Source organism: Sesamum indicum, linkage group LG6 (assembly GCF_026168435.1).
Source record: "Sesamum indicum cultivar Baizhima isolate 11 linkage group LG6, ASM2616843v1, whole genome shotgun sequence".
NCBI lineage: Eukaryota > Viridiplantae > Streptophyta > Magnoliopsida > Lamiales > Pedaliaceae > Sesamum > Sesamum indicum.
Genome location: NC_142662.1, coordinates 27,134,500 through 27,158,040, shown reverse-complemented (window position 1 = coordinate 27,158,040; position 23,541 = coordinate 27,134,500). Strand labels below are relative to the sequence as shown.

At 34.9% G+C, this 23,541-nt stretch overlaps 3 protein-coding genes across 7 annotated transcripts; 2 read left to right on the top strand and 1 right to left on the bottom strand.

The window, feature by feature from the left end:
* Positions 1-629: 629 nt before the first annotated feature.
* On the bottom strand, positions 630-10,711 carry LOC105163130 (zinc finger (CCCH type) helicase family protein). Of its 4 annotated transcripts, none has more exons than XM_011081364.3 (14): positions 10,415-10,711; positions 8,480-8,657; positions 8,048-8,221; positions 7,780-7,927; positions 6,621-6,935; positions 6,331-6,477; positions 6,079-6,259; positions 4,869-5,146; positions 4,670-4,789; positions 4,433-4,577; positions 4,098-4,366; positions 3,826-4,020; positions 1,465-1,989; positions 630-1,155 (listed from the first exon to the last, which is right to left on the bottom strand). In XM_011081364.3, the coding sequence occupies exons 1-14, from the start codon at positions 10,563-10,565 to the stop codon at positions 940-942; spliced, it is 3,042 nt and encodes a 1,013-aa protein (XP_011079666.1). In that variant the 5' UTR covers positions 10,566-10,711; the 3' UTR covers positions 630-939. The 4 variants fall into 4 exon arrangements, with proteins under 4 accessions (XP_011079666.1, XP_020550383.1, XP_088737802.1 ...); XM_020694724.2 differs by having other exon boundaries at positions 8,480-8,652; positions 10,415-10,555; XM_088881676.1 differs by having other exon boundaries at positions 8,480-9,362; positions 10,415-10,544.
* A 3,173-nt stretch (positions 10,712-13,884) lies between these two features.
* On the top strand, positions 13,885-15,856 carry LOC105163132 (NADH dehydrogenase [ubiquinone] iron-sulfur protein 5-B). Its single transcript, XM_011081369.3, has 2 exons — positions 13,885-14,107; positions 15,515-15,856. Exons 1-2 carry the CDS (start codon positions 13,958-13,960, stop codon positions 15,608-15,610), a joined length of 246 nt encoding a protein of 81 aa, XP_011079671.1. The 5' UTR covers positions 13,885-13,957; the 3' UTR covers positions 15,611-15,856.
* A 1,085-nt stretch (positions 15,857-16,941) lies between these two features.
* LOC105163131 (serine/arginine-rich splicing factor SR30) lies at positions 16,942-23,457 on the top strand. Of its 2 annotated transcripts, none has more exons than XR_847889.3 (14): positions 16,942-17,101; positions 17,463-17,550; positions 19,200-19,265; positions 19,334-19,408; positions 19,492-19,594; positions 19,683-19,729; positions 19,834-19,891; positions 20,595-20,644; positions 20,810-20,866; positions 20,956-21,080; positions 21,187-21,285; positions 22,137-22,226; positions 22,312-22,778; positions 22,945-23,041. XR_847889.3 is itself a non-coding variant. In XM_011081368.3 (14 exons), the coding sequence occupies exons 2-14, from the start codon at positions 17,467-17,469 to the stop codon at positions 23,131-23,133; spliced, it is 897 nt and encodes a 298-aa protein (XP_011079670.1). In that variant the 5' UTR covers positions 16,942-17,101; positions 17,463-17,466; the 3' UTR covers positions 23,134-23,457. The 2 variants fall into 2 exon arrangements, 1 of the variants encoding a protein (XP_011079670.1); XM_011081368.3 differs by lacking the exon at positions 22,137-22,226 and adding an exon at positions 23,130-23,457 and having other exon boundaries at positions 22,745-22,778; positions 22,945-23,039.
* The last annotated feature ends 84 nt before the right edge of the window (positions 23,458-23,541 follow it).

Genomic DNA, 23,541 nt, shown 5'->3' with positions numbered 1-23,541 from the left:
ATCAATAAGTCACCACACACACCAGATCTTATGATGTAGTAACATGATAGTTGTGGCTAATAAAGTATGCACGTGTTTCCAGTATGAGTGATAATTCATAATAAAAGAGAGCAGCAACCTAAACGGTCATTGTCTATTGATTTATCCTTTCATCCGATGAAGTGAATAAGTTTCTCAAATATGGCCGAGGACGACGAGAATATCTAGATATTCCTACAATTTTATGGGATTGGACCAAGCTGCTTTGTCTCAACAATAACTCTTTCATGACTATCCTTCAGGTTTTCATCATGTTCTTTACTCATGATCATGCTAAATTCAGACAGTTTCTTTTTTACCCACGTATAAGGATGGATGCCTGATCATGGAATTCACTTCTCCCTTCTTACCCACCCACCTTATAGACACACACATTAGTATTCATTGTCGAGCAAACTTGGGTTTGTGCCCACACGTTCCTATCACCTGAAAAAAATATACGAACCTAGATAGAACAGCAGACAATTGACAACAAGAAACATGGACTGGCCACTTTCCTATCTGAACCTACATTTAGAACCAACAGGGCTGAAGTAAGCACAAAACAAATGATTGGACGATGGTAAAGAAAATAAAAGGTTCAGAAAACATTTACAACATTTTGGACATTGATTATAAATTTATATACAACAAGAGCACATGCAAAGTGATGAATATGATACTGTTGTCCACATGAGAAGCCTGGATGAAATGATACGTACCTTGATAAATACTTCACATTTCTTGTAGGCAAGCAAGACAAAATCTAAGTTTAGTTGTTTTTAGTTTGTACTACTGGTCATATGCCTATATAACAAAAAGCAGTGCATGCCACTTATGCTTCACATAAGTTGACATCTCTATAGCAAACTTCTGTGTTATCCTAAGGACAACACCTTCCACTTCCAATGCACATTTCAACTAATAAATATGATGAAGATGCTGGTGTAGTCGTGTAGCATAATCACCAAGCTGAAAGTCACTCGGAGGATACAGGCCAAAAACATACGAAATAGGCTTTGATACTAACATTGACTTTTTGGCAGTCACCTCATCGAACAACTCTCCAAAGCTTTTATCATCAAACAGAAATGACTGTTTGAGGAAGAAGAAGCTATCTCTCGCCAGTTTTTCCACCTGATACAACACTAAAAGCAATAAGAACAACTATCTGCAAAGGACAGAGCCAATACGACAAATATATTTGGTCAAAAAACTGAGCCTCTTATGTCATACTAAATTGATGAAGAAACATAAGGACACTCAGCCCACTTGATAGAGAAGTAGTACCAACATTGACTGAAACCTCACTCTAACTTGACATTAAGTCTTAGTTATGCATATTCAATAGATAAAATCACTCCAAGATAGAAAGTTACACTTATGTTTTAATGCTCCATCTCAAATCTAAGTTGAAAACTGGAGTTTATGAAGTTTTGCCATTACCTGTAGTTGTGAAAACCGTATATTGTTCATGGTTAGGATTACTTGTACTTCATGCAGGGCATCTGCCAATATCCGGATGGCTAGATAATTGAAGAAAGTTCGGACCAGGCTCTTCTGTCCTTCCCCATACTCATTACCAAATCTAGGAAACCATAATACACATTTGACAGCATCCCATGGGATCAAATTGTCCCCTTCCTTTGACATGATTGTTTGATATGGGTGGCTAAGTCCCCACAGGATATTTGTGCCCATCAGTGAAGGATCAAGAGTGAAGGAATCTGTCTGGGAAGTGGTGGAAATTATACAGGAAGAGTCATACTGAAGAGCCAGATTTGAAGAAAAATGAAGATCTATGTCATCTAATATTAGCACGCATCCATGTGAAGAAGTGGGAAAGAATTGCAGAAGAGATTCTGCATCCTTGTTGTCCTCTTCTGGGAAACACAAACTTGATTCAGTGCTTGATATAGCTAACGAATCAGAATCATGAGAAAAGAAACATGACTCTCCATTGCGGCATCCCTGCAAATACATGCAACTAATCAGATTTATTACCAGTGGAGCAATAGAGTTAGATCAATGGGTCCACAAATAGCAATAATCTCCGGAGAAAAAATGGGAAGTAAAAAGCATATTTTTAGTCTAATTAGGAGACATGGAGATTTAGAAGTAAACCCTTGTGTATAGATGCCATATCCTTGTACGAGTGTGCTGTGGTGGTACATAGTTTGGTAGTGTACTTAAGAAAGTTCTTCATAGCGCTTGTAGGCACCCCCCAGGGTTCAACTAGAAGATTGGAACTAGTTATTATAAATCTATGGAAAAACTGGAAATGTTGCTTAAGATTTACTTAGGACTATTGACATTTTCTTTTGTAGGTTCTTCAGATAACCCTCTTAACTAGCATACCAGAGGTTAGACTTCTCCATGGAAACGAAGAAGCATGGAGGGTATTGCATATCAATTATTTTGGTCTGGTATTCCATATCCTAGTATCAGGATGAAGCTTCTTGAAGCTGCAGACAGCCACCATATCAATTCTTATAACTCCAACAAATTGCATGCTGCTAAGATGCAGCAAATCAAACAGCATATAATCTAGAAATTTGCTGAGGAAAGTTGAAATGGAAAGGAAAAGTAGTGGAAGTCAAATTTCATAACATTTCCTTTCTGTAGAATAAGAATAAACAGTAAAAGTTTTAAATGCAGATGAGCATGACAGAAAATTAAAAAAAAATTGCTTCAGAAAGTAATAAATGTTACTCACAATTATATTTCTATGAACATTTCCTTTTGAGTTCTTCTGTAAACCAAGTAAAAGGAAATGCTTTCCACATAGGGTTGTCAATGAGTAGGGTCTTACCCTACCCACACCCAGACCCATAAAAGACCCATTCTATCAAATAATACCCAGACCCCACTCAACCTGCACAAGATCCAATGCCGTTGTCTTGGACCCAATGTTTTGGGTCTGGATAGAGCCTAGACCCAAAACTTTTTTTTTCCTTTCTTCCTTCATCATGTTGTTGTTGGATAATACTTGACATTTTTATTTAAGACAAAATAATTAAAAAAAGACTAAATAAATTTCAAATTAAATTAAATTTCTTTCTTTTTATTTTCTATTTCTACCCATAATTTATTAATAAATTCAGAATTATTCAGACCAATTCAGGAAAAACTCTTTCCCGATAGATTTTTTTTTAAATTTTATAATACCATTTACAAAATAATCTAATGAAACTATTAAATCTATATATTTAAACGCAATACAATTTAATATTATAAAATTTTAAAATTCAATTTTTTCACTTCAAGTCTTCAAGCAATCATTATTGCCTATCAAGATATTGAAAAATATACCTAGCATGATAATATATTTATATAACTAATTATTAAATTTTTTATTGATTAAAAAATGCATATAGTTAAAGAATTACACGATAAATAATGTTATGATGTCTTAAGTTTTTTAAATTTGCTCAATTGCATGTAGATAAATTGAAAAATAATAATCTAATTGAATTAGGGGAAAAAAAACATTTGTTGGGTCTAAATTGGGGTATTTAGACCACTGGTAGAGATCTAACCCAAACTCACTCTATTTTTTTAATGGGCCTGGGCCTAGGTCTGGGTAGGGTCATTGACATCCCTAGTTAATTCCATATATTGTTGGTGAATCACATCACAAGTCAAATTAGAACCACATATCGGTTAATAACTTGAGTACTACTACTATTGCAGTTATGAAATACAAGTACCTGAGATACCACTGAAAGTAAAAGTTGTTCTATGATTAGATGATACTCAAGGATTCCAATTTTAGAGAAATGCCGAAGAAAGAGTAAATAGATATACCTGCAAAGAGAAAAAGAATTTGCAAACAGGTCGTTTTGCTTGGAGTGAGTGAGAAAAAAAGCACTGGCTGCCCCTATTGCACAACCCATTGACAAAATATCTGCATAGTGGTGAGCTCCCAGCAGTGTGATGTCCATTAACAGAAGCATGTGCATTCTGTTCTCTTGATGAATTCTCGGTAAGCTGGATTCTCATCTATTTTACATGGAAATGAAAAAAGGGTATCACCTTCACATCAGAAGAAACTCCACCTAGAAAACTGAGTGTAGTACCTCTTTGATTATTGCTGAAAACTTTCTTGCCACCTCATCTGTGTGAAAGTCAAAGGGTCCAACAAAGGGTACAGCAACACATTTCCTTGATTCATTGCCATGCTCAAGGTCTTCATCCCCCACAGCTAAAGCATCAGCATCCTTCTTCTGCACGCACTCAAGATAGCATGTATGCCAAAAGTCGTATGGATCGTAATGAATTGGGACACTTCTTGATATAGCCAAAAACTTGGGCCGAAACCGGTGCAAAGAATTTAGGATCTCATCATCTGCAGACAACATGCCCAGGATAAAGCAAACAAAAACTAGCTACTTAAAGCTCAAAGAAATCATACATGTTTCAGAAACTTGTTGCAGGGCAGGTAGGACAAGTTCGTGCAATGAGCACCATTCTTCCTCAATCTTTGGAAGCAGAATTTTTTTATCTTCCATCCCATCAAACTTAAAGATGTTTTTGAGCCGTTCAAGCCGGCATCCATCCTATAGAACGGCAACATTGAGCTGGTTACAGAAATGTCAAACTATCATGTAGACGACAACAAAAAATGTCGGCAGAGAAGAGCACAACTTACCTTGAAGACACGTTGCCAAAACTGAAATGCAGAGAAGTTGCCCATATACAACACCTCTTTTCTACCTAGCCCATTATTCATACCATTTCCACTATAATAGCTGTCAGTATACTCCATGAACTGAAGAAATCACATCTCCCAGTCATTAATTCTGAAATTGTTAAGACAAGATAGAACTCAAAAGGAAACTAGATAAGACCTGGTTGTCCTGACCAAAAGGACGAAGAATGGGTAATGGCTGTAGATCCATCAATATACCAAACAGAATGCCTTCCCGGAGCATTCCTATGTCGGCAAACTTGAGAATAAGCACGGAAGCATCAAATGATAGAGAGAAACTAGACAACAAGCGTCCGAAAAAGGTAGGCTCGTGACGCCCCCTGGATGCCTTCTCCAATGCACGCATGTGAACCAGCAGATCCAGTGCATCCTCAACAACATCAGGGTCTGGAGGGTCCAGGGCCTTCTGTAACAATGCTAAAATGAAAACAATAGAAATCAACACCCTAGTTTCTGACCCTTTAACAGGGCATGACAGATAATTTACAAACAAACAATGTTTTCCAGTTCATCAAAGTCAGATGCATAGACAATTACCTAGGCAACCACATTTAACAACACACAAGGCACATTGACTGGGGAAATGAGTGGTTAGCCTATAAAAAACCAAATATCATATATGAAATGCTTTAATTTTAGAAGGAATGGAATTTCAATGCTTTACTTTTCACATGGCTGACAATGGAACGGAAATAAGGATCCATGTACCAGATACCTTGTGAGTATGGATAAAACCTTTAAAATGGAAAAAACTTTCTGGAGTTGGAAATCTATTGTAAGTCTCATGCATATCCATGGAGTTTAAAGTGAAACAATGCAATATGGCTATCCCATAGGCATTTGATAAAGAATTACAAGGCAATTTTTAAAGCATTCCTTTGCAAAGCACACTTACAAAAGCAAATATCATCAGACTCTTTATTTCATTCACCAGATTATAGTAAGAGGTGCATATGAGACAGAAATCTCTTTTCAGGCATAAAAAGACCAATCCCCTTTAAAATATGAAATAGTAAACGGGTAAATATTTAATGGCATGACAACACAAGAAGCTTGTTATTGGTGACAAAATGATTAATAACCTTAAAAATTGCTTTCAGAGAAAGAGTAATACATAGATCACTTGATTACCCAGGTTTAGATTAGTGACATTAGTAATTATCCAACCCAAGTATAACTCCCCCTATTGTTTCACCCTTTGACTACCTAGCATGTGATTGGCAGTCAATAAAAGCTTCCATAGACTAGCTTATTAGAATCGACCAGAAAAGGCTCCAGCGCAGAGGTCCAATTTTCCACCGAGCTCTAAGATAAAGAAGCCAATACAGTAGGTAAGAAAAGCAGATCACCTCTTGGTTCATTAATAGCTTTAGATTCAGCACAGCATATGAGAAGTACTTGCAGCCGTAAAGATAACTTCAGTATTGCAGGGGACTCATAATCCTCCAGTTGACCATAGAATGATCCAGTTACCAATCGATATACGTGACCATCACAAGTCCGACCAGTTCTGCCTTTGCGTTGTTCAGCCTGTGATATGCAATGATGAGAACCAACAAATTTCACCAGACAATATGGAAATGAACCATAGCTCACAAAACCTGAGATTTTGACACCCAGACAAGCTCTGCAGAGTCTGTTTTTCGATTACCATCCCAGAAAACTTGCAAAGAACGACAGGAATCTATGACATACCCTACTTTGGGTATTGTAACAGAAGATTCTGCAATATTTGTGGCTAGTATTACCTGCACTGGGAGCAAGATCATATATGACCATAGAGAATATCATAGCATCTGAGGCTATTAGCCTTGCCAACATTCTGATACCATCTAGTCATCCAACATCATATGCACATGAAAGGAAAAGTAAAGGTATAAAAAATTGCTACCTTACGATGGGACTTCCAGATTTTCATAGCTCTGAGTGCTTGTTCAGTGTCAATACTTCGGTGCAAAATGTGAACCTTGAAAGACTCACTGAAAGGCTTCAGGAGGAACCACTGCTGCTCCAATGTATAGTATGTTGGGAGGAAAACCAAAATACTCTTCTCAATATCAGGTTCATTTTTGTGAATATGTAACACCAAATTGTGGATAAGCTTGTGCACTTCGGGCTTGAAATCAGGTTGAGCCATTGTTGGGTTTGGTCCAGAGCAGTATTCCAAAGAGAGGTTCTCACAGTTCAATCCAAGAAGTTCACTCACCTATTAAAAACAGTTAAAGACACTACTGGCTTCTAATCACAAAGAAACAGCAAAAAGAAATGAATAGAATTGAAATTTTCCTAATCTACTCTGATTGTCACATATTTCAGGACAAAAATGATAGTACATTGACTATAGAAACCTTAAAGGCTTTCTCACTTTGGTAAAAGGGTATACGGCAATGAATAAGCTAACAGAAGATGCATAAATTATCCAGGTCTTTCCACAAGAACAGCCTGTTATAGTTGTAAGGCAAACATCAAGCACAAATGCTTGCAAAAATACAGCAGGAACCACCACAAATGGGAATATGCAGCATCCAGAAACAAGTGCAGATACAAAGTTAATTCAGTAGGAATTTCTAAATATAAATTTTAGTTTACCTGCTACACAGTATAGAAGGTAGCCAGGTCATCTAAAAGACGAGGGCAAACGCATTCAAAAGCAATAACAAATTGCTGCATATACATAATAGCTATGTGGTTTCCAGTTCACAAAATCTTACTTCTACCCCAAAAAAATTAGAAGTGGTGGTAGAAGAAAAACCTCCAAGATGTAACACAAAAACCTTAAACACCAATTTTTTGTTTCTTAAGTTTCCATTTCACATCCTTAAAATTTCAGAATATCGACAAATGGTTATTTAATACATCAAATAGGATTGAAGTTGGAGCACTTGGTCTCACAGATCTGAGTGAACCATCCTTTTGCAACTTCAAGATTAAAGCAGAAATGGAAAAGATTACGTAGTTGTGGTAAAAGGTGTAAACAGAGGGAGAGAGAGTATTTGAAATCACCACAAGACACTGACAGATAACCAAATAAAGCTGCTTGCATGTAATACCTGTTCAAGATAGAACAGTTTTCTTTGAAATAAGGTGTTCTTCCCAGTGCTAGGAATCGCCAATACTTCTACTCTTTCACCCCTACCAAGATCCTTGAAGTATTCACGATATCTTGAAATATCCGCAGTAGCAGACATCAAAACCACCCTAGAACATCACATACGTGTTGAGACCCTCTGGTGTAGCCAATAATTCCATTATGCATGTTCCACCGTGCTAAATAGAGACATAAAAGAGGTGCAAAGATTAAGCTAAAAGACTACCAACCTCAAGTCGTTCTTTTTAAGTAAGAACTGCTTTATGCAAACAAGAACCAGATCAGACTCCACAGATCGTTCATGCACTTCATCAAGAACAATAACTTTGTATTTAAGTGCATTCAATCCCTTCTCTCGCATTTCATCCAGCAAAACCCCAGCTGTTTTGAAAACAATCTTGGACCTGACAACAGTTAATAATGATAGCCAGTGGCTAAACCGAATGACACAGATTACGGAAAAAAGGCAAGATAAAAACACATGGAAACTAGAACTTTGAATCCAATAAGAAGTCAAACTCACACCATGCAGTGTAAAAACAAAGTAGATGGGAAGTGGCCCAAATTCGAACCAACAAAGCCTATTTCAATGATTTGCATCCTCATACGCAGGTTATGGGGGCAGATGGTGTTTATTGCAGAGATATTAATCATAAGCCTACCTAGCTGAGAAGACCCTTGAGTGACCAATGTGGTACCCAACCTCTCCACCTACTTCACAATTACGAGCCCTTGCTACCATTCTAGCAACAGCTACAACAGCAAACCTTCTGGGTTGAGTACAAAGTATGGGCTCTATATTTTCTTCCAGTAGGAATTGTGGGATTTGTGAGCTCTTCCCTTAAAGTGAAGCAAAGTTCAGTAACATTATTGGTCAAGTAGCTAAAGAAAAACACTGTAAATATCATAGCAATAGAGAGAATCAAATCCGTGTTATATAACCACTTGGAAACTTTGAAAACAATAGAATTCACCCCTCTTGCCCACTAAAACAAACCAAAAAGAAAAAAAAGCATAAAACAAACTCCTATATTTTAGATAATCTATTTCTAAGCAAGATGTACACACCAAAAAAGGTGCATCTAAGGAAGTATTTTCAGGATGCACCACTAATAATTGCAGAAGTACACTTACTACGAGGGATCATTAAGTACACCACAAAGAATTATCATTTCATACAAGTACTTGTGGACTCCAGTCATGCTCCACTTATTGTTAACATTAATACATTGACATACTAATACATTCTTAGTACATTTATCGATAAGCAAATCCCATATAGTACCACGGTGCAGAATATTAGTGGCAAAAGAAACTCGATCTGCTCCTCTGGAAACAGTTCATCCATGTGAAGTGTGCCAACAAAAAACAAAATCATGCATGCCTACTAATTTCAACGAGCAAATGTGAACACGAACATGTGGATTTATTTCAACTTGATCCAATACACAAAATTTATTGTGTAGAAACAAGACATCAGTAATAGGACCTCTGCTTTAGAAGTGCCTGAAAATCAAACGAACTGCAGTCTCTTTCTCAGTTGAACTGTGCCAAGTAAAAAAGAAATTTAAAGCAAGTATTTGCTGAACTGGACTTCCAAATAACAAATATGAATTTCTTAAACTAAGAATAGAAAGGGCAGAAAATGATCAGTGAATTAAAATTAATGCCACAGAAAGTTAGCTGAAAGTGTCAGAACGGTATTAGCCATCACGACCATTTCAAACAGAAGTATTATACAATAAAAATGGAGTAGGTGACTAGTGAATACCAGTTATAATTCTAAGAAGGAAAAATTACTTTATCCCTATAGTCTGACCCAATCAGACATTCATATACCTATATTCTTGTAAGGTCGAATAGTTTAGTTTAAAGCCATTAAATAAAATTTTCAATTCAAAATAATTATTTAAATAATTCCCAAAATCTCAAACTGTCTAAAAGGATAGCAATATATTTCCAACAACTGTAGAAAAAATAAATATATCCATTTATGTATATTCTAAAGCTTATGAAAATTTATTCAGAACATACACATATTTAGCTTATTAAAGTAAATTCTCAAATATCTAAGGGAAAACATAGGAGTATCAGATTATTTCCCAGACAACCATGCAGGGATGATAGTAAGTGTTGTTTAAAAGATGACCATCGTATATTTGCTTTTTAACAATTGACATTAAGAAAACCAATGTGCAATTACTTTGAAAATAGGTTTTCACAAGTTCTCTGAGTATATGTTTTTTCTTAACTACCTTGACAATAAACTGCGGCAAGACGCATCTAGACAATTTCAGGTTTTTTCAGATATTAAAGTCTAAAAAAAAAACTTTGATAAACTTATCATGAATATTTCATGTTATAAAGTTTGTTGTGTTGAACTTTATTTCTTGGAGATAAGCATGCAACTGCCAGATCGTACAAACTTATTTCCTCTATGTAATAATGCAATTTGAGCATTCTGTAAGGGCCAGAACACATTAGCCAAGTGGAATCTCTAGAAACCCCACCGCACCCCCCAACCCAAAAAAAAAAAAAGAAAAGAATCAAACAATAATGACAGAATGAGCAGTTCAAAAAGAGGCAGAAAGTACTACCGCAACCGGTTTCACCGATGATAAGAGTGACGCGATTCTCCAAAATCTTCTCGATGATCTTATTTCTCATCGCCACCACCGGAAGATCGGAGAACTTCGAGGACGTCTCGGCGAACGACGAGCAAGAAGATGACGTCGGAGAAGACGCCATTGTCTCGCAAAATTTCTCCGAATTCCGACACTGAAACCCCCAAAAGACCCCTCAAACACTCGAGAGCAGAGAGACTGTTCTGCTGTATTGAGTCGAGTCTGAGTAAACGCCGAGTCTTTCCTTGTATGTAATTTATGGCTAGTCATCCCGCTTTATTCGTGAAAGGAGTCCCATTCCCGTAAAGGTCATTGTATGGATTGGACGCGCGCCACATAATAAATTAAAATAATTCATTTCAAAACAGTAATATACTTCAATTCAATCAATATATCAATACGAACAATAACAAAAAATAAATTATAATAACTAATATAAAATAACTCACACGTTGAAATATAAAGTACAAGTAATATTGATTATTTGATCACAAATTACTGGGTAAAATTAAAATTTGATAAATTATTTATAATTTTCACGCTTGATATTCTTAATTTTGTAACAATATACGCCACCAATGCATTAAAAATAATGTAAAATTAAACTAATGAATTTTGGGATACATATCTTTAATAGAGTTTCATACATAGGGTATTCATTTATCCGTATAACTTATAGGGTATTCATTTATCCGTATAACTTACTATCTTGTAACACATTATTGATTATTTTATAAACAACATTTTGACAATTTTTATGTATATTTGAATTTATCTTTTTTCATAATTTCGAGAAGTATTTTTTTAATGTTAATGATATTGTATTAAAGTTGGATAATATAACACGTATTTTAATTAATCAATAATATAAACAAGTATAAAGTACATATTTATGGAATGTGAATATAATTAATTTTAACAAAATGTTATTTTTTAAAGAAAATAAAAAGAACAAAATCATATTTAAATGGAAACCAACCACTATGTGTGTTTTTATTTTTTAACTTTCTATATATATAATATATATAATATAAAAAAGATGTGATTTGATAATGAACAACACTTTTGTCTCAAAAAAATACAATATTAAATATATAATATTTATATATACATATTTATATGTAGACATATATATAAAAGATAATGTGATAATGAACAATGATTTTTATCTCAAAAAATTCCAACATCAAACCTACACTACTTATTTTAAAATATTTTAAATTATTTCAAAAAATAAATTCAAATATACTATTTATCTCCAACACGTACTTATTTTTTTTTTTTTCCTCTCTATCTTCAAAATATCAAAACAAAATACTTAAAACACACTGTGAACATATCTAGGCCATACAACCAAAACTTGGAAACGAAGGAAGCCAAGGAAAGGTGGGAGAGACGCGCGACAGAGCGAGGGTGTCATGAAACGGCAGTCGTCTCCACGTTAAGAAAGTGGGGTCAGAAAATCAGACTTGATTATTTGTTGGTTTCTGGAGGGCGTGGGGTCCTGCTCCGCTGTGACATCCCCTTGGATGTGTCGCTGGGACACTCGCCTGCTGCTGCTGCTTATCTCCCCATTTCTCGGTTGATATCATGCAATTGCTAAAAATCAACTCATCAATCATAAATATAAATATTTTATTTGTTTTTATAATAGTATGTATATATTATTTGGATGTTATGAAATAATTTAAAAATATTATTGTGTTATAGTTGAATAATATACAAATATATTAATTATTTTAAAGATATCGATATAAATTTTATATAAGTATTCATTATTTTTTCCTACGATATTATACAAAAACGTCAATATGCTTCTAATACGAAAAGCACCTGACATATCAATACTTTTATATAATTGACAATTACTATATTAGTGTCTTTCATAATTTGGTTTGTCGTTTTTTACAATTTAATTATTTTATTAATATTTATTTTTGTAAATATTCTCAAATTCTAGGTATATTGTTTATTCTCTCTCATTTTTTTCAATAATTCCTCATGACTTTCAATTCATCTTGTTTCCAATTAATATATATATATATATATATAATGATTGGTTTTAACATTTTAAATTAGCTATGCGTATGAAATTTTAAGTGTGATATATATAATAATAATTATTATATGAATTATGAAATTTATAATTTTTTATAAATGAAGTGAGGTTAACTTTGTTCGTTCCCTCACAATTTACTCTGACAATTAACTATCTTTCTCATTATTAGACAAGCGTCGCTTTATTCTATTATTTATAAATTTTCTTATTTATACAGTCCATATTTTTTTTATAATTATCTCTTATTTTTATAAAATTTAATTTGATTCAGTTAAGATCATGTTTGCTATAGGAAGGCAAATCATGCAGCAAACATTTTGGCCTGGAACGACAACTGCTTTGGCATCCCCGCTGCAGATTTATGAGATTGTGCATGCTTTTGTTGAAGATGTTGTAGTCTCATATTTATCCTTTGCTTCGATAAGGCATACTGCAACCACAAATGTAATATATTTTGAGCTTATCTTATATATAATATATCCTTTTTTTCATGTTAAAAAAAACTTTTAAATAATGACAAATAAATTTGTAAAGTAAAATAATATTTATATCAATATTTTATATTATACATTTTAGTAATATGGACACGCGTTAGAATGTGCAAAATTCACTATTTATTATTATTAATTAACCCATTTAAAATATATTTACGCCCTATTTGAAAATTAACTATCTACACACGATCCTTTTTCGTTAGAGTTTAGAGAAAAATGCTGAAGTTAGCAAATAAAAAAATATGTTTTTTTTTAATTTTTATCCTCATTTAATATTTTTATGTAACAATTTTACATTTATAAGGAAATACATATAATAATATTAACATTACTCCATATATATATTACATTCATCCATTTATAATATAAAATATATTTGACAATGTTAAATAAGAGATAAAATAAAAATTTTATATAATTCTTTTACTAAGGTTAGCATTTTTCATCAAAACTATAAACAAAAATAGATCGGGTTGGTGTAAACGAACAATTTTTAAATGTTGAAATGTCGTTTCAAAATTAAGAAAAAACGTAATTTTATATTTTTAAAAGGGATCTAAGTGTGATTAACCTATTAACTAACAAGAATGATATAACAAGTTTTCAAGGTATTTATTGATAAACTAAGAAGTTATAATTGACCCACTTTAGGAAGTAAGATGCTTCAATTAAATGATGATAAAATATTTTGTATACTTACGATTTTTTATTTAATTTTAAGAGTTCAAAACAAGTTATATATAAAAAGAAAAATATATTGTATATACATATATATATATAGAGAGAGAGAGAGAGAGTGCATTTTGGTCATTTTCTCCTCACCACTCAACTTTCGGTATTTGCAGTTTCGCCCCTGGATCAGCACCAACCTTATACCATTAACACTTGACTACGATCTGGAGTGAATCGAGTCAGTCTAACTGAACAACCCTAGAAAGGGAAAGAGCTCGAGAAAGAGGTAAAATGGCGTCGGGATGGGGAATAACGGGGAACAAGGGCCGCTGCTACGATTTCTGGATGGACTTCAGTGACTGCATGTCCCGCTGCCGGGAGCCCAAGGATTGCGCACTCCTCCGTGAAGATTATCTCGAGTGCCTCCACCACTCTAAAGAGGTATATCCAGGTTTCCTCACCCTTTATCCCCTCTACCTGGAATTATATCCCAATTTTTCGATTCAATATATGCCGAAAAGTAGGTATGTTCAGCTCGGGACTTGTGATTGTAGTTCCACTGATTGGGGATTTGTTGATTTCTCTTTTTAATTTTTGTTCCTCTGCGTTTCTTTGCTGTTGAAATTATCATTGTTTTCAGTTTGCAGTTGAATATATGGTAAGATGTATGGACTATCAGGGACTCGATTGGTTATAAGTTCCTGGCATTTGGTATCAAATAATTGTAGTTCTGAAATCAGAATTAGAAATACTGACATGTAAACTTGATTTAGGTGTATCATATAATCTAATTCTACAGATTTATTCTAAGTATCCAAACACAAGGTAATGCAGTTGCTGGTATGAATTTTTCTGTCTCATATTAGGAATTTACTTAGATGATGTGGATATGAAGTTGATCCCGGAGAAACTGAGATGATCTGGATCAAAATCATGAGTGATATTCTGAATGCACAATTTGCAATGTCAGAAGTATTGTGGTCTCAGTTTGAGAGTAAATGCGAGTGTAATTTGTGATTGAAAGATCTATTGTTGAGTATGATGGTATAGGTGGTCTGTGCATCTGTTTTTGCGCTGATATCTACTAAGAAACTAATGTGGATAGCTTGTTAGGTATTTCAAGGACACAGCTTCCCTTTCTTCTACTTCCTTTCTTTTCCCCCCTCAAATTTAGTATGTGAGATCCAAATGTATGCCTTGGATTTTTCTGTTTATATTTTGAATCCTGAAAATTGCATTTTCAGTGATTCTTTTTCTAATTAAACAAGTATCAAGATTTTGAGACATGTAAATACTTCCTGAGTTGAAGCCTCCCTCCCCCAGTTGGGAGAGCTGTCAGCAGTACCCTTTTCTTAGGTTCCATTAGTTTCTACCCTGGAAACTTTGTAATCATGTTCAACCTTTGCCTTATTTCTCAGAAAATTATGATGTAATACCCTTTTGATACTTCATATGGAAACCTTAGGAGCTTGTATAAACAAGGCAATAGAATTGGTCTCATGAGAGTTTCTCTGAAGATGAGCAAAAGCTTCTAAAGACTAATTTTATGATAATATATATCTCTAACCCTTCTCTTTACAATATTAGAATGATATAATAACCATTTACATGATCTAAATTTTCTTGTTTCCTGTAGAAGCCGTAGTTTTTTATTGGAAGGGCCCCCTCTGGCCCAGGTTAATGCACTTAAGAAAAACGGAAAGGATAAACTAGATCAGGTACCAATGGTATGAAGGCCTATATTTTAACAACTTCACTCTCAACAGTTTCCTTGTCTCCACCTTTTCATCTACATCTCTTTTCAATTAGTCAAATTTGCATGACATTTAATAGTATTGCGTTGTGCAGTTTCAACGCAGGAACCGAGTCTACAAGGAGGAGCAGCGTCAACTGAGAGCAGCTTCAGAGAAGGGCAAGGGAGGCATAGATGATGTTCATCACTGAGAAACATTATTATTTCTCTTCGTTTCAACCGAGTGAAAAGAGGAATGAACTAAATGATTTTCTTCAAACATTGTTGGAAATAAGAAATGAATCAGTTGTATTTACGTGTTGTGCAATGTCAAGTACAAGGATGTTTTTCCGCATCTGCCAAATGCGAGGTTTGGTGCAAAAAGAGTGAGATGCATGTTTCCTTGCATATGATGATGATTGGGCTATTTGTCACTGGCATTGAGGCTTTTTTCTTAATTGTTTCTCCTCTCCGCGTTGTCGACCTTTTCTTCTTCGAACGCAAGTTTCTCAAGTAGATTTTTATTGTGGATGCATGCCTCGTAGCTCCTTGTTTCTGAAGCGTACAACATGTATTAAGTCCAAAATATGTTTGATTTCTTATTCAATTTTTCAAAAAGTTATAACGTAAACGGGGAATTAAAAGCCAAGAGCACCTCCGCATTTGCTTTAGTTTAAATTTGGGATAGTTACACTGTTTTTTTCTTTTTTTAGGTTTAGTCTAATTATATGTGAATTTTAAATACTTTAAAAACTTATACATAGTACTTATAATGTTTATTTTTATTTAACAAATTGATCCCTTTCAATAGCTAAAATTCACCAAATATGTTGATATAAGTAGAATAATTGATTTTCTTTTTACCGGTTGAATAAACATTCATATTTATTTTTTATTGATTTGTTATTCACTTACTACATGTTGAACAAATATTTTGTATCGAAATATATTTATAGGAGTGAAGATATACCCCTACATGTATTATGGTGTCAAGATATATAAGGATAGTTTGCTCAAAAAATATTTGTTGCCTAAGTCAGTGATAAGTCAATTGGGGTAAATATAAATTTTTCGTTCGATATTTTTTTAATATCAACAAGTTCGGTGAATTTTGACTAACGAAAGAATTTCTATGCTAGACATAAACTATTGTCATAGATATAATGTGCTATTTCTCAAATCACATGAATTTTACGTATAGTAAAACAAAATTACTTTTTTGGGAATTATTTAACCTTATTTATCAAAACTAAAAAACTGATTGTAACTACAGATATAATAATAATGATAAGTAAAAATTTTATGTCCTTCAAAATTAATATAGACAAGGTTTATTTTCAATTTATTTCCACAAAACTCCCTGAACGATAAATTAAAAAAAAAAGCAGAGAATTACTTACATATCTTACATATTTTGAATTTCGAATTATAAAATTTTACATAGATTCCAAAAGAGGCCGTTGGAGTAGAGAATTCTGAAGAAAGAAAACGTCTATTTTAATTTTTGTTTTCCATAGGATAAGGTCACAAGACCCGAGCCAAATGGTTCCGTTCCGTGTACAACAATATATGTGCTCCTGCCTTTGTTTCGTTTTTCCTATATTGCCCCTTTCCCTTTTCTCTTACCGCATCAAACCCTAAAAATTTCACTCCATCCGCACTTTCTCTAAGCCTGGCTCTCCTCTCAATCGTTACTCCTCACGGTAAATCGCGAATTTCGGCGTCTCTGCGCTATATGGTGTTCGATCTTCCTGACAATCTTTTTTGTTAAAGATCTTTTACTGCTATTTTGGTTTTCGCGGCAGTTGTGATGCTTAAATGTTTTCACGATTCATGGGTTCTAAGTTGATTTCGAGGTTTCGCGTTTCAGTTTCTGTTTTACTGAAGTTGCTTGTTCTGACGTTTATTTTTGTTAGTTTTATTATTTTTTCCTGTCGATATTATTCGGTTGGTTCTGTGAAATTATAGTCATGTTATTAGTTTTGTAAGTTATATTTTCGTTTTTTACGTCACTGGTTTTGGGTTACCTTAATCTTGCTATGCTGTTTGCTTGCATTTCTGTAGCAAGATGAGTCGCTCTAGCAGAACTCTCTATGTTGGTAACCTTCCCGGTGATATTCGTGAGCGCGAAGTGGAAGATTTATTTTACAAGGTCATATATTTTTTAATTTTGGCTGAATTTCATTTTTCTGTTGCATTACTTGTTTGGATTTGTCGATAATTATATTTATAATTTGTTTTGCATGGCTATGTTTTCTTCTGAAATCTTTATTTGAATGCACATAACATGCTGCTATGATGAATGGTGGGCGGGACATATACTGTGGGCTTTTTCTATGTTTTAAGTTTCTCAGAAGGTTGCTGTGAGTAATTACATGAAAGCTTGCCTTTCCATGTTCCTTTTTCTGTTTTGTTGTGGGCCACAATTGGGTAATAGATGTGTCGTTCTGCTGTGTTTTGCTTCAACTCATGGTGCGCTTTTCATAAGCATCTTTTATATTTTCAGTACCCTAGTTCTGGAGATGAAGCATTCTTCTAACATTATTTTCCTTAATATGGTCATCTGGGTAGTTTGTTTACATGTTAGTAATGCTCAAGTTGTCTTCTGAAAGCCTGGGGCTAGAAGGCTCTTTCATGCATTTAAGCTGATGATTACAGTTCCATAGATGATGATGTCAGTCTTAATTTTAATAAAGACGTTAACACCAACTGACATTTTAGGTAGACATAATTATGTCAGAAAGAGAATGAGTGGAGAAGAGAGGAAGATGTGTGGAAGGAGTTTCAAGGAAGTTGGGGTGTTTTGACTAGTAGGCGCTGAAGGAACTTGGGATTTTAGGAAGATAAGTCTTTCTTTTTTAATTGACTCATCACTGATTTAATCTAAAATAGATCAAAAAAAGAAGAAATAAATCCCATTCTTTTCATTTTCATGAGATGTATAAAAAACAATGGAAGTTAAGATTTGAATCTTTACTCTTTTCATCTGATTATGAAAATAAAAAAATAATAGGGAGGGGTTTTCGTACCTATATTATAGAAATAGCTTTTCTAATCTTTCATTTTGTCCAGAATATATAGATATAGATGAAGAAGAATTTTTGTTGCACTAAACTGGGAAAGGATTGTTAATTTGAATAGCTTCCCTAATCTATAATTTTGTCCAGAATATATAGATGAAGAGGAATTTCTGTTACACTATGTTCAGATCATTGAGAAAATAGAAAAAGAACACTAGATTCTGTTATATTTACTTTTCGACCAAATAAATACTGTGCTGATCCAAATGAGATAGACTTATAACTAAATAAATATCTCCAATAAGTACACTTGGACGCACATTTCTTTTGCATTTTCTTCCAGAACCAAATTTAGTAGCTATTTTTCTTTAGCATTTTCCTCCTTGAAATACAGGATGCAAACACAGCCTTGGAGTGATCTGAATGAGTATAATGTTCTAACATGCATGGTAACACAGGCAGCTTATGTAACCTGTTCATGCTACTTGCTATTAATCAGTTAAATTACTTTAAGTGCAGTTATGATAGTAATATTAGCTAGTTGGGTTCTGGTTTTCTTGAGCTTGGCTATAGAATCTATTTTCATTTACTTGAATAAGGAGCACGAGCTTTCGAGGAAAGATTTGAAACTATAAATTAAAAGTTACAGTATTGAGGTTTTGAATGATACTATAGAGTTTACCTTTAATATTTGCAAACTTGATTTCTCTCAGTTCAATAGTTCAGAGACAAATACCCTGATATCATGCTTGACGTTATCCAATCCTGTTTCTTAATTCAGTATGGAACAATAGTGCATATTGATCTGAAAATCCCACCGAGGCCTCCTGGTTATGCTTTTGTTGAGGTAAGTTTTAAGTTACCTTGGTGCCCTTCTTCATTGCCTGTAGTTTTTATCTTCATGTTTCATGACAGTTTGAAGAGGCGCGCGATGCTGAAGATGCCATTCGAGGGCGTGATGGCTATGATTTTGATGGACATCGCTTACGGGTTGGTTTTATCTGTTATAGCACTTACCCCTTCTCTCCTTTCATTGACTTTGTTGTATTTATTTGTGATCTCTGATTGTGCAGGTTGAGCTTGCACATGGTGGGCGTGGCCACTCTTCATCTACAGATCGTCATGGTGGTAGTAGGGGTCCCCGTGGTGGAGTGTCCAGGCGCTCAGAGTATAGAGGTGGGTGTGTTTTTCTTATGTGAATGTCTAATAATTGTAAAGATCTCTGCATTTATGCGACTTTTTCTGATTTGACTTCATTGTCCAGTTCTAGTCACTGGCTTGCCTCATTCTGCTTCATGGCAAGATCTCAAGGTAACTTCACTTGCTTGATGCTCAATGATGGCTTGTGATATTATTTTATCTTATAAGAGCACACTGCTGGATGTTATCTTACTAATCTAATGCTTTTAATGTAGGATCATATGCGCCGTGCTGGGGATGTTTGCTTCTCCCAAGTTTTCCATGAGGGGAGTGGTAAGCTTTGTATCTATTTTATACATCTGTAAAATGGAGCAAGTAGTACATGTACATCTATTTCTATTGTTTGTTGGTACAATTCTCTTTTGTGCATTCATATGCTTTATTTCTGTTTCTTTTGGATTGCTGATTCCTTTCATGATAATTATGCAACATTGGTGGTAAATGTGTTTCTGCCCTTTTTGAGTGATGAACATATTTAAGTTTTGATCATGGATGCATCAATGGAGCTGCCTATTTAGTGATTTAAGCTTGGCATGCTGGACTTCTGATTTGAACTCCTTGATGTGTTTTTGGTAGCTTAACTGTGTGGTCTTTGTATGTCATTGTTATTTTTTTTGACTGAAACATTTGTTGGGAAGTTTAGTTCTGGGTATTTGTGCAACTCATCTTCATCTTGGACATATTGCTTCTCATATTTCCATTTGATCTGTATATGCTATGCAATATAGATGTCATTTATATCATGCTGGCTGGCGAAAGATCTTTAGGTTATACCAACAAAGTATACCTTGCTTCACATCTTCTTGATTTTGTATGCACTTCTGGTCACCTTTCGTGATGGTTGTTCATAGTCTTGTCACTCTTGTGTTCCCGCATCTTACTTGTCTCCATTGTAATTGCTGGAGTCTTAAAGTCGGAATGTTCTAGTTTTGTTGTGCGAGGATTCTGAAAATGTTTGTGGCTTTTCTGCTTGCAGGGAAGACGGGGATAGTGGACTATACAAATTATGATGACATGAAATATGCTGTAAGTTATTTCTATTCATTTTTGCCTTTATTTTTTTCTTCTTTCGAAATATGATGTTCCTAGTGGCCCCTTCTTAGATCTCTTTACTTTTCTGTTCGTGGAAACTGGAGTATCCAATTTGAATTTCAAGTTACATTATGATTTTCTTTGTCTTCATCCTTGTAGATCAAGAAGCTTGACGACTCTGAGTTTCGTAATGCTTTCTCTCGGGCTAGAATTCATGTATGGCTCAATGTTTGAGTCTATGCCATTTTATTTTCCAGACTATTTGCATACACCTCTGTGACTACGTCTCTATTCGCCTCCATTAGGTGAAGGAATATGATTCAAGCCGCTCTAGAAGCCGCAGCCGTAGCCGGAGCCCTTCTTACTCAAAAGGAAGGAGCAATGGTCGAAACAGGAGGAGTCTGAGTAACAGTCGGAGCAGGAGCAGGAGGTTGGATGTTCTTAATAAGTGATTTGTCTTTCTGTTCTTGGTTTTAGTTGCATTAGTGGCATTCAATTTATGAGACCAGTTATGAATTTAATGAATCTACATGCAGCATCTCACCCAAAGGTAACTCATCACGCCGCTCAAGATCTCGTTCAAAGTCTGTATCTTCACGGTCTCGTTCTGGATCACGAGCGCGCTCTGTATCAAGGTACGTTATTTTGGTGGTGTTTGGTTTGCTGAAGTGGCTCATTGTTTGTGTGTGTGTCCGCTCTGTTGGCAGGCAGACAATTTTGGGATTCCATTTGATTTTTTTCAGTTTTTCTATTGCTGCTTGTTGCATTTTTGTTGGGTTAGTAAGTACTTTTTTGTGATTCCCTTTCTTGGCCATCCTGCTGACTTAAGTTAGCTTGCTTTCCGAATCAAGACCACATTTAACTTTGATGCACTTGCTAATTGTACATGAAAAGCAGTATTGTGAAGCAGTGAGTTATATTGGCAGATAGTTGGGCCAATCTGTCCACTTTATAGCTGGGGAGCTCCTTTTTCCTTTTAAGTTGCCCAAGTTCTACAACTCTTGGAGCTCTGATCAAAGTGTTTCTTCTTTTGTTTTTTTTTTTTTTGGGAGCACCTTATGCTAGTAGTTAGAGTTTACATAGTTTGCGTTTGTGATTAAATGATTTGAGTCAGCTTATTTGTTGGACATTTGAGTATATTGTTGCCAAGGCTACATATCATGGTAATGCTCAAGAACGTTCATGCCAACCAAATGCCAGTTTAGGATATGGAAATAATTAGTTTGGGTTCACAAGCTACAATCTATAATGCCAGTTATATGCATGTACAAATTTAACCGAACAAAGCATGTTTTCTTCAGATCATTTGATTCCTCGGCCGAGTCAGGAAGTGTCTGCGCCTCTGCTTTCTCTTCCCTTTCATGTGCTCTGCCCTTTTGCTCTTTCATTGTGACTTCAATGTGGTATTAAGAAAATGTATCCACTGTCGAAGAATAATCTGCTTTGTTCTTCTTTGTAAACATGGAATTGCCTTTGTTGTTTTTAGATACGGATATTTGCGCGATCTGGGGATTGCATATTAGGATCTTGTTGGGTGATATTGGTTCAGTTGGCTACAACTCTTTTGGTTGTGGAGGTATGATGTTTTATAGATGGTAACTTTGGAATCCTTCACGATGTCTCTGTTCTAATGAGCATCGCAAATGTCCAATGGGTGCTAGATTGGGAACATGAAGATCATGGATTACTATGGTGAAGCTGGACAGTGAACTAATTGGCATTTGAATAACGGAACACCTTTTTGCAGTGGAAACGATTTAACTATCTCCAACGGTGTACTCTACCAAACCATACCATCAGTGTTTAATGATTCTTTTGGTTTCGTTTGCGTATGGGGTCATTCACAGCATGTTATTTAGCTTTACATCAAGGGTTTGTTTCTTTTTTGGTTAGGTTGCTTGCTTAGGTGAAATTTGCGTTTTCCCCCTTTTATTTGTTTTTTCTGGGCTCGTCTTTGCTAAATGTTTGTGAGTTTCCTCTTATCCATTTTGGTCATGGTCACTCTGACGTGGAAGTGGCATCAAGGCTCTTGGATCAAAGTTGTTAAGAGGCACTAGTGGGTATTAAACTGGGTTGTTTCTGGAACTTTTGCAGATCTCCATCAAGATCCACATCCCAAAAACCATCTGTAAGTGTTGGCTTGATGCTAATATATTGTTCTAAGTTTTTTTTTTGTTTCTTCTGTTTGGTTGGATGTAAATGCCAGTTGATATTTTGAAAGTTTGGGCCGTTGATGCAATTCTCCCCCAATATGCTTTATATTTGCCTCTTTCTTTTGATCTGACAAATATTAGCGTGAGAAACGTGTGAGCAAGAGTCCAAAAAGACGCAGCCCGAGCAGAAGCCGGAGCAAGAGCCCAAGCCAGAGTCGGAGCAGGAGTCTTTCCAGGTTATCTTTGTTTTTGCTCTATACATATAATTGGTGTAAGTTCTGGATTCTTTCATGTTGATTGAACGTGATTCTTGTCCATTTGAACAGGTGAAAAATGCCTTAACTGGTGAGCAACAATGCTGTGACTCTTGGTTACCAGCTTTTGCTGGAAGGAAAGGGAACTACACTATGCTACAGCTTATAGTTAAACTGCTGGACTTGTTGGTTGAGTATGCTGTGGTGTCTGGAGATTATTTTCGTATGTTTAATTCCTTATGAAAGACTTCAGTAATCTTAAAAATTGCAGTCCTGTAACTGTATTGTCTACAAGATTTTCTAGGGTTTTAACTGCTGGTCACCTCCGTTCTGTATTTACCTTCAGATCTCATTTCCATAAGTATATGCCTATCTATCTGTTTGTAGTGTTTTTCTTTCACTCTACTTCTGGAATCATTCTTCTGTTGCAGGGTACCCATACTTTGTATTGATAAATAGTTGGCTTTCATGTTCAATGGGCATG

Coding starts and splice junctions, on each gene's coding strand:
- LOC105163130 (XM_011081364.3), bottom strand. CDS start 10,565: ATGGCGTCTTCTCCGACGTCATCTTCTTGCTCGTCGTTCGCCGAGACG. Junction 6,260..6,330: donor TCTGGGTGTCAAAATCTCAG/GTTTTGTGAGCT, acceptor TGCATATCACAG/GCTGAACAACGCAAAGGCAG. Junction 4,578..4,669: donor TTTGGCAACGTGTCTTCAAG/GTAAGTTGTGCT, acceptor GCCGTTCTATAG/GATGGATGCCGGCTTGAACG.
- LOC105163132 (XM_011081369.3), top strand. CDS start 13,958: ATGGCGTCGGGATGGGGAATAACGGGGAACAAGGGCCGCTGCTACGAT. Junction 14,108..15,514: donor GCCTCCACCACTCTAAAGAG/GTATATCCAGGT, acceptor TGCGTTGTGCAG/TTTCAACGCAGGAACCGAGT.
- LOC105163131 (XM_011081368.3), top strand. CDS start 17,467: ATGAGTCGCTCTAGCAGAACTCTCTATGTTGGTAACCTTCCCGGTGAT. Junction 20,867..20,955: donor TCTCTCGGGCTAGAATTCAT/GTATGGCTCAAT, acceptor CGCCTCCATTAG/GTGAAGGAATATGATTCAAG. Junction 21,286..22,744: donor CGAGCGCGCTCTGTATCAAG/GTACGTTATTTT, acceptor GAACTTTTGCAG/ATCTCCATCAAGATCCACAT.